The following is a 14,553-nucleotide window of genomic DNA, read 5'->3' on the forward strand; positions in this document are numbered from 1 at the left end:
CCACTGGTAATTATTTGCTTGTCTAGCAAGATTGAAATAGCTTAGTTGAAAAACTACTTTCTCTACGTACAAAGCGTTACTTCTGCCACTTTAGACTGCTGTTTACTTTCTCACCCTCTGCACAAACCTATCGCAAGCCTGCATCCTACAGGGTTTATTCTCTCTTTTGCTTCTTTTTTTTACCTTCCTCCAGTTTTCAACCACAGGTGGACGACTGCTGAGTCGTATCAGAGACGCTGTGGTCAAGTCTCTTTGATAAACGGTAGATGTGCAGTGGCAATCTAGAACCACACTTTTGACAGATGCCTACCTCAAACTGTTGATCAAAGCAGAAGCAAGAGTTTAAATTATTATTTTTATTTCAGAGAACATTAATCTACACAATATGGTGGAAGGCGTAGTGTGAGTCTGCATGCAAACTACTTTTTTTTTAAAACACCTTTGTTCAATAGTGTATTCAAACTTATGACCACAGAGTATGAATTCAAGAAAAATGTCATGTCTTTGTGTAATAAATGGTAACTGCTTCAACCTGAATTGTTTCTCTGTGGTTGATTCACATAATCTGATTGCAGTCTGTGGATACAGGAGACTATTGGGACGATGAATGGGACGATGACTCTGAAGGAGGCAACACGCAAACCGCACATGGAAACAACACAGCCTATGCGCTGGAAAGAGGCATTTCGAAAAGTGGAAGTGCTGGCGATGTCAGTGTTTTAGGTACGTATAGGCCAACCATGCTTGTAGCAAATGCATATGTTATTTTTGCATTTCAAAGAACTCTAAACTGCTCAACAATTTTGAACAGAATTTAGATTGGGTTATCATGGACACAAGTGAACATTGTCACCATGAAAATAAAGCTATTTTTTTTCAACAGGTTTCATGTTTCGTTCTTGTATGGATTCCATAAAACTGAAGTGATTGTAGGAAGTGGCTGTACCAAAGGGGCTGAAGCCATCTTAGTTTGGTCACAACCAACAGTGCATAAAATAACTTTTTCTGGGGTAAACTAAGGAAATAACAGTTTTGGAACATGAGCTTCTGTATCTGTTCAAGCGCTGATCTAGCAGTCAATGTGCCTCATCAACTCCATTCATTGTTGGATTGTTGATTCATTTTGGATTAGACTCTTCCAAAATGGGCTTATGCAATGATTCGTTACTATGCTAGCATCCCCTTTAAATCTTGTTGGTCTGTTATGCAAGGTAATTAGCTCACAATGATTAGTTCTCATTTCATCAGCGTTTAAAGCGTTTTTAGTGATAGGTCATTTAAGATCTTGGTGTTTAGAACTATTATTGTCAAAAAACTGTTTTGTATTAAATATACTTAATCTTCTAGCTACATTATTTTGATTGCTTCATTTGGGAATTTTTTGGCCCTCAAAAAGGAGTTGAACATATGTGGCAGATTTAAAATAGTAAACTTTCAAATTCAACTTCAGAAAATAAAATTAAAGTGTAAAGAAGGAGAACAGAGAAATTAGCAGGCAAAGCAACAGATATAACAATATAAGTCATTACAAAATAGTAACCATGATAATTCTGCAGGTTGCATAACCCTACAGATTCAGAGGTTGTGACTCATTGTACTGTTTTTATTTTTACTAGTGTAATCATGTACTAAATATATAAACATTTTTCAGGCAGATTTGATGGAGCGAAAGGCACAATTGGTAGAAAAAGCTTCAACAGGTTCACTGCATTTGTCAAGTCTGGTGGTGAAAGCTACATTCTTGGAACATTGAAAGCGAATGTCAAAGATGCTGATAAAGTTTATATATTTGTAAGTACAACTTCGTAATTGTGCATAAAATGTATTGTTGATGCTAATGTGAACCAGTATATTTATCCAAGTTCATTATATTAGAGTATTTTTTACTAAGGAATCTGCTGCATATTGTAATCAGTTCTTTCATGAAATAAATAAAAAGCTATAGTTATCAAATGGGAAAAATTTTCCAAGCAAAGGTTTAAAGTATACATACTATTGAATTGAATATTACGCTTGTAATTGATCTTTCACCCGATGGCAAAGGGTCCTCCCTTTTCATTAACCCCCTTTCCCCCCCCCCCCCCCCCCCCACTCAGTTAGCATTCTCCTCAGATCCTTTGCATCTTTCACCCCTACCATCTCTTCATCCAACCCATTCCACTCCCTTCCTGCCCCGCCAAGAAAAACGTTTCTACCTATAATTTATATTCCAATGCTATGCAAATGAACATTCATTTCAGTGAATTCAAAACTTTATTTCAATAAACAGTTTGTATTATTGCAGGGATTAAGTAGTGGTTTTCAATTTTTCCATACTTATTATTAAAATTTACAAAGTCTATGATTTAATTACAGTTTTGGGGCTCAAGGGATGCTTGATGGTGTTGTAAAGAATACAGGAGTGATATTTAGTAAACACTGGTCTTAAAAGTACTAACATATAATTACTATTTTTATAAAATGTAAAATTTCTGTATAAATTGTATGTAAATTAGCAAGGGACCTAGTTTGGAACTACTAGGACTAGTAGTAGACCTACCTTAATGCTGCAGAAGAATAAAAAAACATGGGCCAATGCAATGTTGATCTAAGTTCTTGCAAACTAAATTCCTTTGCAGCTGTTTGTGCTACTGTGCAGTATACTACAATCTAATATACTTTTGTGAATTTATATATACATATGTATATTTTTTTAGGAATGTGAAGATGGCATCATTTGGAACCCAATCACGGAGCCTTATACCTGTATAGTAGCGTCACCAAAGAAAGAAACCAAACTGAAAGGACTGAAAAGCTTCATAGCCTACCAGATCACACCTTCGGTAATATACGAATCCTATGTCTGTGGTTAAAAATCACTGTTTTCATGTGATACTTATTTTTGTTGTTATTTTTGTTTAGTTTAATAATATTCAAGTATCGAGGAGGTATAAGCATTTTGATTGGCTGCATGAAAGACTAGAAGAGAAGTTCAGCTTGATACCAATACCTCCTTTACCAGACAAACAAATCTCAGGTAAGGTACAGTACGTACTTGATCAATGTAAAATTGTAGCTTTGATAGCAAGCTGGAATACAATAACCAATAACCAATAACCAATAGCAGACACAAACATGTCAGCAGATGGTTTGGTTAGTTTGTGTATGTATATGGCCCAGAGTAGTGTATCTGTGGTGTTAGTCATACCTAGCTAGAGAATTTATTCAACCAAAAGTGCATACTGTGCAACTTGTATGAGGTAGGGTGGTCAGTTACTTTTGCCTTCATTGTCCACACTAGTTAATGATTCATTGCATTTATCTATAGGAATAATGTCTAAAATTCATCTCTCAGTAACATCACATGCAGTATAGAATGTTCAGTACCTGCGTGTACTCTAATTACATTATTTATTGTATGGTATTATATTGAAAAAAATTTCTCTCAAATTTTACTTGCATTGCTAAGTTTTTTTATTTCGTGCTGGAAAATATATGGAGTTGTTTTCTTAGCTGTCTTAATTTTGTTAGTATGCAGTCTTTTTTCAGTGTTGCATGCAAATAAAGAAGTCCTTTATAATTTATTTCACACAACCAACAACAAATATTTATCTTTGTGCACATATAGTGTATGGATTTTTTTATCTGAATTGTCTTCTCCAAACCCCACTGTAAAAATTGGTATTTTAGTAATTTATTCACACACAAACACATACTTAAGTGAGAAATTGAGGAACCAAAATAAAAATATATTAGTGTGTCAAGTTTATTAAACAATGTTTGAAGCCAAACACCACAAAAATGATCTTAATTTATCCAACTATGCATAGTTTTGTAAATCTTTGGACTCTTAGCACTACAGGTTAGTGGGCACATCATTAGGAAGTCTCCAAAACTATGAGCAGTGCTGTGTCTACATCAGTATGGTGACGGTGGTCCGAGTGGCTAAGGCTTGGCAACATGGCGGTTGAAGGTGCATTCTCACATAAGCCTGTTCAGAGCTGAGAACTTTAGCTCTTACTTTTGCTGTAGCAAAGCTTGGTTAATACCACGGCTGACATTTTTTTCCTTATTTTTAAATCCAGGGTTATACAAGATCAATATTAATCTTGGACTACAGACCAGTTTTTTTGATTTTAAAAAAATTTAAATATTTATTTAAAGTATATTATTTATGTAAATTTTTTTCCCCACTTTTTACAATTATTTCTGTTGTAAAATTGTAGCGAAAGTTGTTTAAAAGAAACTAATATCTACAAAACATTTTAAGGTCAAGGAAATGGATTTTAACCTGATATTCCTTATCTGTTATCTATTTTCTGGGTTATGGAGAGCTGTGAACCATCATATTTCCAATATGAATTAAAATTTAATAACAATATTTTTTATTTCATTTACAAAAAAATTGCTTGGTTATATTTGGGTTATTAATGACTTATAAAATATCTTATCAGATCAAAAACTTATTTGTAAAGAATGCTTAAATTTCTTATTTTGTCTAGGATTTCAAAATTATTATCTTCTATTCTATACTAATATTATAAAGCTGAAGAGTTTGTTTGTTTGAACGCGCTAATCTCGGGAACCACTGGTCCGATTTGAAAAATTCTTTCAGTGTTGGATAGTACATTTATCGAGGAAGTCTATAGGCTATATTATATTATCAATAACATTAGGGATCCTTACTAAAAGTCCAATTTAGAATCAAATGCGTTGGAGGGGGTTAGATACAACATGCAGTACACGTACGAAGTGTGTGTTGACAATGCCGCAGGCGCTAGAAGTTTATTAAGCGAAATACCACTCACTGACTCACTCATCACGAGATCTCTAAAACTATACACCCGATTGACTTGAAATTTAGCATAGTTACTCATTTTGTGATGTAGACGCTCACTAAGAACGGATTCTGCGGAAATCCGATCCCAAGGGGAGTTTCAGGGGTTAATATATCAAAATTTCCAGTTTTTGGTAGGAAATCACCATGGCAACGGCTGTTGCTTTGTTGATGCTTCATTCGTCTCTATGGCAACGACTATTTGATTGTTAGTGCAGTCCTCATCACCGTTGAAATTTTGCGGGTACTTTAAATATCAAAAATTGCCCTTTTTTTCAAGTATATATATTTTACAGACTTGAAACTTCACAGTAATGTTCCTTAGGTTACGCAGGATGACATTTTCCGAAAATTAGATCACATGGGTGGTTAAAACCAGGCAACAGTGGGTACTTTGTCTGCATGAGAACAGGATTTTGCATTGTTCATGCCTTCTGCGTCTCCATGGCAACGGACATTGCGTGGCAGTGGCATACCCACAAGGAGGGGCATGTATAATGAGCGGCGCAAGAGTGATCTGCCTGTAGACTGCCATAGCGAAGTACGGGTACATCAGTTGTACGTTGCGTGCACGAGTTGGGAAACCATCGGTGCTATTCATTTTCTCTCCGGTACATTATACAGCATTGTAATAAATTTTCACTGATTTTTTTTATTTACCGTTACTGTAAATGGGAGATGTGGCTTAATTTTTTTCCATTAGGTTAGCCGTGCGAAGCCGGGTCGGGCAGCTAGTTTATAAATAAAATGAAAATGAAATATTCAACATTATCTTTAAAAAAATACATATTTATTTTGAAAGCATCAGCTAAATTTAAAAAGTATTTTTAATTAGTACTAACACTAGTTTTCCAAATAATTAAAACATATGGGGTGTGGATAAAAATTATATAATTTTAAGTATTAGTACTTAGCTTTTTGAACCAAAACTAAAATAACATGCACAAAGTTTTAAATAAAATTCTCTCTCCTCAGAAGGAAGTAAAAATTTTAATTATAATACCTACGTAAAAATAAATTTTTACCATAAATAGACTAAACATACAAATCACTTATTGTTTCCTATTTTCTCCTCATTAACTATTAATGGCCATTGTCTGTTTCTATGATAGAAAAAAATCAATTTCTCTCTCGAAATGTACTAAATGTGATCATTAATCTAACTATTGCGAGGTGCTTTATTCACATGCCTCATTAGCCTGTGACTCTTTCCTTTTCCATTTTTTTTTCCAGCAAGCCACATTTTGGAATATTCCGAATGTGTAAACATGTTGGAATGGTTTGCTAGGTCGCTACGAAGAACACTTCATAGAGCATCGCAGAGTGCAGCTGCAAGCGTTTGTCGACAGTGTGTGCAGACATCCCGTGCTGTCGCGTTGTGAAGTGTGGCAGCACTTCATGACGTGCACAGACGAGAAGCGGTGGAAGGCGGGCAAGAGGAGAGCGGAAAAAGACGAGCTCGTGGGAGCTAACTTCTTCACGGCCCTGCAGGCTCCAGAGAAATCACTGGAGATTTCCTTCATGTGAGTTGCTTCCAAGTGAGACCATTCTGAGCTTTTAATTTATTATTTCACGCTTTGTAAAAAAAAAAACATAAGTGTGTCAGACTAGTTGCTTATGCCCATTGTTTGTGTATATGGAGGGCCTTAAAAATTCCTCAAATTTCACTTGCAATCCTTAGAAACTCCTTGCAAATAAGGGATAAATGCAGGTATTTTAATGTTCTTTTGTTTCCTACTTGGCAGAAAACAACTCTTGGGCAGTACAATTTGCAAATTTTGGATCATGTGATATTGTGGTTTTATCTGTAAGAATTGAACCAACCAACAAAATTATTTTGGTGCATTTACTGTTCAACATTACTTTCATGAGGTATTTTGTGATACTACAAATGGTTTTCTAACTTTTTAGTGGTAAAGGGTCCTTAAACCTCGTTAATTTTTAATTGCACAAGAGGGTACAAACTGTGTATGTGGTTGGTTAGGTCTTGTCCTTTCGACATTGTCATTAGAGTTGAATAAGGTTTACGTAAATGAGAATGGCACAGCACTAGAATGCATTCGGCAGGGGAAACTGGAAGACTCTGAGAACTCGCCAGCTCACTGGAATGTTTGTCACTTAAAAAAATGATGGTTCTTGCCAAGAATCTAGCCTAGATCACTGTGGCCTCTGTGGGTGATGTGATACTCAAAATATCTTGGCTGAAAGCTATTGTCCTAATTTAGCTGTTTTGAATGAACTTTTGTTTGTAGAAGCTCACTTTAAACTGAGCACTCGTAAACAATTTTTACCAATGGTAAGTTACTGTGCTTTAAAGTTTCTATTTATCCACATTCTATGTTTGTATATAATTTGGCAGTTTGTCTACATGCCACACATGTGTTGTGTTTTTTGGGGTCATAGTATAAGTGTATCAGTATCTAAAATTCATTGAGAGGTATGTATGTGTGTGTATACACACACTCTCACACACACACACACAGAGAGAGAGAGAAAGCTATTGAATCAAATTCCATTTTCAGAAATATTTAAATCACCATATATGATAACAATTGTGTGTGAATAGTGAAATAATTATTTGCTTTAATAAATAATTTTCTGTGATAATGTTTTGTTTTTCTTTATCTACATAAGCGAGTACGAGACTGATAAATGCTCAAAATTCATTCATGGAATGGACGGGGCGGTGAAGAACTTGATGGCCACTGGCGTTGACCAAACCAAGAAGCATCAAGGTCCTTACAAACGTGAATTCCAAAAGATAGGTCAGGCCTTCTTGATGTTTGGCCAAGCAGCAGAGATTGATTCAGCAGGTAAATGTTTAACTCTTGCAAGTGTGTGTTTATCAACAAGATGAGAGTGAGGTGCATAGGTAAGACACTTAACTTGCGTTCCAGAGGACCCAGGTTCAAATCTGAGGCTGGCCATCCAGACTTCTGTTTTCCATGGCCTCAGGTGAAATCACTTTAGGACATCTGTGTCGTGAGTAGGGACTTGCGATAACTCAAATTTTTATGCTTGATTTCCCCCCCCCCCCCTTTTTTTTTTTTTATTTTAAATAATACTGACAATTGATGTGTCTGAATACCGAAAATTGATGTTTGAAAATGATAAATTGGGTCTGAAAATTGGAAGAAAACTATGGTAAATGTCCACATACGTGATTTTTGTAACAATTTTTTTTGTTTTCATCCATCTGTATAATCTGTTTAATAACAAAGCACTGTCTCCAGAGATGGTGTGTTTCAATATTACAATTTGTGAATGCAAGCAGCCAGTTACTGAAAGCTTTGCAATCAATAGTGCGGTTGATATTTTAAGTCTTCTGTTTATGGCCAGCAATAGTGAGACTGTGAAGTGCTTCTTCTATAGCTATGATTTTAAGGAATCTGTTCTCGTTTTAGTTCTTGTTTTTTGTTTGTTTTTAATATTTTTGTTATGTTTATAAACGAGTGCAATTAAGCCTTCAGTAACAAGATAAATTATGTATAACTGAATAATATTCTACAAGCTTTAAAATTAACTTTGGTATTTAGTTTTTTTTTTTTTTAGTAATGCCATTTTAATTGGATCATAGTACATATATGTATTTTGCTGGTACTAGCGATAAGCTGTAGTTCTGTGTAAATTATGTAATTTTATTGTTTTTTTAAAAGATTTATGTAAACATTGGCATAAGAATTTACTTAATTGTGTGGGGAATGGGAAAATAGCACCACTTTTAGCTTAAAATTAACACACTAAAGATGATACCACTTTGTTATAGAATAAAAAAACAAATGCATGTGTCTAGTCGTTAGTTACCAATGCTAATAAACTCTGTCCATGAGACGTTAAACAAACAAGGCTAAAAAATTCTCATTTCTTACAGTTCTCACTAAACATATTTTGTTTATGTTCGATATCTTTTTCAAGTAATAAACAACATATAATTTCCCTTGTGCAGACTTATTTATTAGGGGTGTGCGAAGCTTCAGAAAGTCGAATCGAAGACTAAAATCTTTCGTCTTCTGGAAAATTAAAAAAAATTTTTAAAGATTCTGGAGATTTTTTTTTTGGAGCAGAATATGTTGAAAGCTGTATTCAATGCCAGTGTGGGCTAACTGCAGGTTTTTGCAGGGAAGAGAACCACTAGAGTCATTGAAAAAGAATTAAACTGTCAGCATGGTGGGTAGATAACGATGGTCCCCCCCCCCCCCCTCCTTGCCTCCTCCCAACCAGGACCATTCGGCACCACGATCACAACATAACTGCCAACCTGACTACATCCATCCACGAAGGCGGGAGATGGTCACATGTCACCCACAACCAATCACATACAAGCTTAAAACCATTATATCAACAATCAGCTTATCAAAGCACAAGTTACAAGAAATGAAACACACTGCATACATATATAACTAGGGCTTTCCCTTCTGTCTCTCTCCAGTTTTGATAACATTTGTCCTTGAGTTCCCACACACTTTTCTGTCTCTCTATCCCTTCAGGGCACACCTGTCTCTCTTTCTATCCATGACACTGTTGTAATTTTACTGTCACATTGCATCATGAATGAAAGCTTATTTCAGTTTACATCCCTTAGTAGTATCATAATATTGTCTATTTCGCATGATGGTAGTTTATAGTGGATGTGTACGTGGTTGCATATTTTAATGTGTGTTTGCTATCTTGGAGCTGGATACAGCTATGCAGTAGCATTAAAGAATTAAGTTAACAAAAGTTGAAAGGAAGTAACTGTTACTGGTTATCACAAAATGCTACAAACATGAATTAGACTTGTTCTGAGAACCACAGATTTTTTTATGATTGTAATTAGGGATTATAAATCTCATTTTTACTTTATATTAAAAATTTATGAGTTACTTATTTTCCTTAGACTACAAATTAGTAAGAGAATATCTTCCATGTGGTGCATAGGATAAGAGACTCAAGCTACAGTTGAATGATGGCCATCTTGAATTTTGTTGCCCTTTGTCATTATTTCATTCTTTATGTGATGTTCTGATGGAAATTTGGCCACAAGCCATTTTTTCCCCAAATATCTTAACTGTTCTTTAAATAAAATAGTTATTTTCTTGAGACAGAAAATATAACCAACTGAAAAATGTATTAATGATGTTGTGTGTGTTTTAGGTAGCCAGAGTGGTAAACTTGCAGAGGCTGTAAAAGCTACAGGAGAAGCTTATCACCTTATTGGGAAACTGTTTGAAGATCAGCCAAAAATGGACTGGGAACCATTGGGTGACATTCTTCACTTGTACAAGGGCATCATTTCCTCATTTCCAGATATTCTGACTGTTCACAAGGTGAATAATTCAGTTTGTGTGCCCTGTTACTATTAATGTAATTTTAGTTTATGTAGCTAATAATAAATTTAATTTTACAATTTTTTAATTGCAATGAAAATTTATTCATACAAATAAAAGTGCTTAGCTAAACAGATTAGTACAGTGTTCTAAAATTGGCAAATATTAAAAATATATTGGCACGTGTTAATGGAACCAAAGTGGTGATTAGGTTTGGAATCCCAGCAGATCCACACATTGATTTATTTAGTCTCAGTTTTGTACAGATATGCCATTAATATCTGCTCGTAAATCATGGCTGATATTCAATTTGTTTTTACTGACTACATGTGGAATCATAAAAGAAAAAGGGAAACATTCCTAACATTAAGCTGTTTTATAGTTCAAGTCGTGTGATCATCAGGGAATACATGCACATTATTTAAAAATTTATTTGTTCACACCCATACAGTTTATTTTCAACCATTCCAAATGTAGTCTGTTTCTACTTGTGCGTTTTCCATGTTGAATAAAATTTAACTTCGGCAAAAGCACGACATACAATGGTGCTGTTATCTATCTGCATGTTAGAATAGTTTTCCTCAGCTAGATAACTATGCAAATGTTGGCAGTGGCTAACTAAATGATTTTTACAGGATTTTTCTTTTGTTTATTTTAATAACGCATGCATTATAAATTAATGCTGGGGTTTGTTTTTTGTAAATTACAAGCTTCACAAAATACCATGAGCATACCGGACCTAGACATTCAGTTTGAAAACACTGAGAGGTATACAAAGTGTATTTATTCACTAAAGAGTGTTTTAGTGCACTATTTACTAGAAAACATTCACTCCATACTAATAATAAAACTTTTCAAAGTAAAAGGGTGTACATTGGATTAAATTATAAACAAATTTTGGAAATGGCTATTTACATATTTAGAACTCAAAAATATCATTTTTAAAATATTTGTTTGTTTTGTCTGTTCCAGCATGAATTGAAAACTAATTGAATAATTTTGATGAAACTTTTTCCATTAGTAAGGTCTTTGGCTAATTTAAAAACTAGGCTATTTATAATTATAGCATTCCACCCCTAAAGGGTGAAAAAGGGATAAAAATGGTTTTAAGATAATTGTATCTCAGAATCTAATCAAGTATAAGAAAAGGTATTAGGTATCAATAATGAGCATACCAGTACTACCAACCATAAGTTTACCATTTTGCCAAATTCAATCCCTAAGGAATGAAAAAAAGGGTAAATATAGTTTGAAGATAAATAATTGTATCTCCTAACTTAAGGTATTTGGTACCTATAATAAACATATAAAAACTATCAGCCACAATTTTACAATTTTGTGAAATTTAAACCCTAAAGGTGGGTGAAAGTAGGAAGTATGGTTTTAAAACTAAAAATGAACCCTTCCAATTCTGTTAGAATAAAGGTTAGAAACTTTTTTAAAAAAAAAAGTCATATTACATATTTTATTTTTTCATTGATCGAAATTCATTGTTTAAGGGTGTAATATGGGATATGATTTATAAACATGCATAATCTAACAACTTTTTTTATTACTTTCTGAAATTCTACTTAAGTGGTGAAATATTATAAATATGGTTTTAACATTAATAAGCAGCTTCAGATCAATTCAAATTTAATTTAAGATTTTGGCAATTATTAATGAACATACCTTAAACTACCTTCTTTTATTCAGTGTTCTCCAAAATATCACATTTTTAAGTTCTAAAAAGGGTAGATATTATTTTTTAAAAAAGTAATGGAATCCACTTAGTATTGGCAAGATAAATTTAATTTCAATATAAATGTAAGTTTATAAATAAATATTTTGAATTTCACATCTGCTGTAAAAAAAATGGGTTAAGTTTGGTTTTATTTGGTTAATGGATATTGCCATATTTACTAAATCTGTAGTTCTGAGTTTTTACATAGGTATCCCTGTGGGAAAAGAGGAGAGGGGTGAAAAATTTAGAAGTTTTGCTCAAGTAATACTAAGCATAACTAAGAATCTACTAATATTCTGGATAAGAAATTTGATAACTCTACTCTATATTTAAAATAGATAAAATTGTTTCAAAAAAACTTAAAATATATCTGTAATAAGGTGAAATTATTTCATTATTCTAAGCATACCTATGACCAATTTTAAGTGAAATCAATGGCATAATATTAAATTAAATTCAATAATCGTGTGTTCCACAATTTTTAAATTGACTACCTCATGAAATGTAAAGGAGGCAAGTGTGATTTCATCAAGGAAAAATATATACTCGAACATTCTAAAATGAGAATCATGTAATCAGATACTTAATCTATACCAAAAATTTGTAAACGACTTTCGCATAACTACTTTATAAAATATCATTTTTAAATGGTCTTGTTTTGAACAAAATATTTTATACACCTGGCAATTTATTGCATCTTACTTCTTTCATAAAAATGCTTGTAATTAATTACATACTAGCAATACTCTGATATTACACAAGTAAAGCTGCGGGTTATTACCTAATATTTAATATAAACTTAAGTTAACTATACTGTAGGAGTGCTGCAAATGTAGTGTCAGAATTTTAATGTGTGAACATCAGACGGTGTGTGTGTCATATCAATGGGAGTTACATTTTACTCATTTATTTAAAAGTATAACAACTTATTCTTTAAAGTTTTATATTTAAATTCACCACAAAACGCTAAATGCCAAGCTAAGGCAACCTATTTTTTATTCCATGGAATCAATTGCATGTTAGCAATGTGCATCAAGTCATTGTGGTGCAGCTTAATGTTATCCCAATTATCATTGAATTTAAGAAATTTGAATTAAAAATAATGTTTTTTTCATTGCACAGCTTTGAGCAGTATTGTGAACAACTTCAAGACTTCCGAGTTAGTAGTACACTAGAAACCATTATGGTATTGACTGAATCATGCCAGCGCAGGTACATTTCATCTATGTATCACCGCAAAAGCGTAATATGCTTTAATGTACGGGCCACCAGACCGATTAAGATTTGTACATAGTAAATAATACATGAATACATTTAGTTTATGTCTTTATTTTTCTGGATGAAATTTCACTGTCTTCTTAAAATACATGTGTTGTACAACAAGTTTTGGTTTTTCTGTGCCAGGGTGCCCTGCAGAAACGCAAGGAGTGTGAACGGTTGTCGAGTGACCACCGAATGGATGCGTCACAGCTGGTGGAAGTTAATCGCAGGACAGATGTCCTATCCTATGCCCTGCTGGCAGAAATAAATCATTTCCATTGTGTACAAACGTCGGATTTCCGAGAAGCGATGCAAAAATTCCTTCAAGCCCAAATAATTTTTTATGAAAAGGTAATGTTTTGGTCTAAAGTTGGGCCTTGTTAGAGGAGTGATCATTTCACTCACCTCCCTCAAGGCGATCCAAGCCTGAGTCCCACTAGGATGAAACCAGGATTATTCTCTAGTGGGAAATGTGGCAAATGTTGCTGAGAGCCTGTGGGAATTTTCGGGTTACTCCCGTTTCCCCCACTCATTCATTCTGCCAATGCTTGCTTCTTACTTGATCACCTCTCATCGTCCCTAATAATCTCAATGTCAAGACCTTAAGCATCACTTCATTCACTCATTCCTTTTGTCATGTAAGTCTCACCACTCATTTAGGAATTTTTTTTTCTTTACTTTAGTATGGTAATAGTCTAGATATACTCTAGTCTTAGGACACATAGAACAGACAGCTTAAGTGATAATGTGCTTAAACAACTTAACTAGGTAGTTCTTCATGTAATTGGTGCATAATTAATTTAAGCCTATCATTAAGTTGACAAATTGGACTAACTCATCTTTGACACACATAATTGCTAACAACTTCTAGCTAGTATCATTGTGATTTGTGATACAAGTACTTCTGGCTTGGTGAAGTGCCAGATAAGCTATGTTCACAAATATTCCACTATCTAATCAAAACTCAGGCCTTACTGTGGCTTTCAGGAAAATGCTTAGCACATCATTATATGATTAATATTTTTGCCAGTTTTTAAGTTACATGTTGACAAGTGTCTGTGTAGCAAATGTTTTCAGGTCATAAATCTTGTGATAAGTGACATGGAGATAATAATGATCTAAATCTCAAAATACTAATATTAAATTTTAGATGTTATCAACTTGATCAATGACTTCAAAATTGATAAGTGCTACTGGTTTACAATTATTTCACTGATTGTTGTATCACTAAAAGGTGATATTGAAATTTTTTAAATTATATTCTGTGCATTAATTACATTAAGGTCAGCTTATCCAACAGATAATTACTTAGCAATCTTATTTTACTCAAATTTAAGTGAATATCGTGCTTACTGGTATAATTTTTTACATCTGGTAATAAAACCACGGTGTTACTAATATGAAAATAAGTTTTATCAGCTCCAAGGAAAGTGTCTACAGAGAAGTCA

General features: G+C 33.7%; 1 protein-coding gene across 2 annotated transcripts in view; it reads left to right on the forward strand.

Moving 5' to 3' along the window:
• Positions 1–14,553, forward strand: part of LOC134529133 (sorting nexin lst-4) — a 35,138-nt gene that overhangs the window by 14,882 nt on the left and 5,703 nt on the right. For both annotated transcript variants that reach the window (XM_063362904.1, XM_063362903.1), the window contains 8 exons: positions 576–723; positions 1,652–1,791; positions 2,697–2,822; positions 2,902–3,016; positions 6,105–6,339; positions 7,451–7,629; positions 9,950–10,122; positions 13,250–13,456. In XM_063362904.1, coding sequence (XP_063218974.1) covers positions 576–723; positions 1,652–1,791; positions 2,697–2,822; positions 2,902–3,016; positions 6,105–6,339; positions 7,451–7,629; positions 9,950–10,122; positions 13,250–13,456 — 1,323 coding nt within the window. The remainder of the gene's footprint in view (positions 1–575; positions 724–1,651; positions 1,792–2,696; positions 2,823–2,901; positions 3,017–6,104; positions 6,340–7,450; positions 7,630–9,949; positions 10,123–13,249; positions 13,457–14,553) is intronic.

Source organism: Bacillus rossius, chromosome 2, assembly GCF_032445375.1.
Source record: "Bacillus rossius redtenbacheri isolate Brsri chromosome 2, Brsri_v3, whole genome shotgun sequence".
Taxonomy (NCBI): Eukaryota; Metazoa; Arthropoda; class Insecta; order Phasmatodea; family Bacillidae; genus Bacillus; species Bacillus rossius.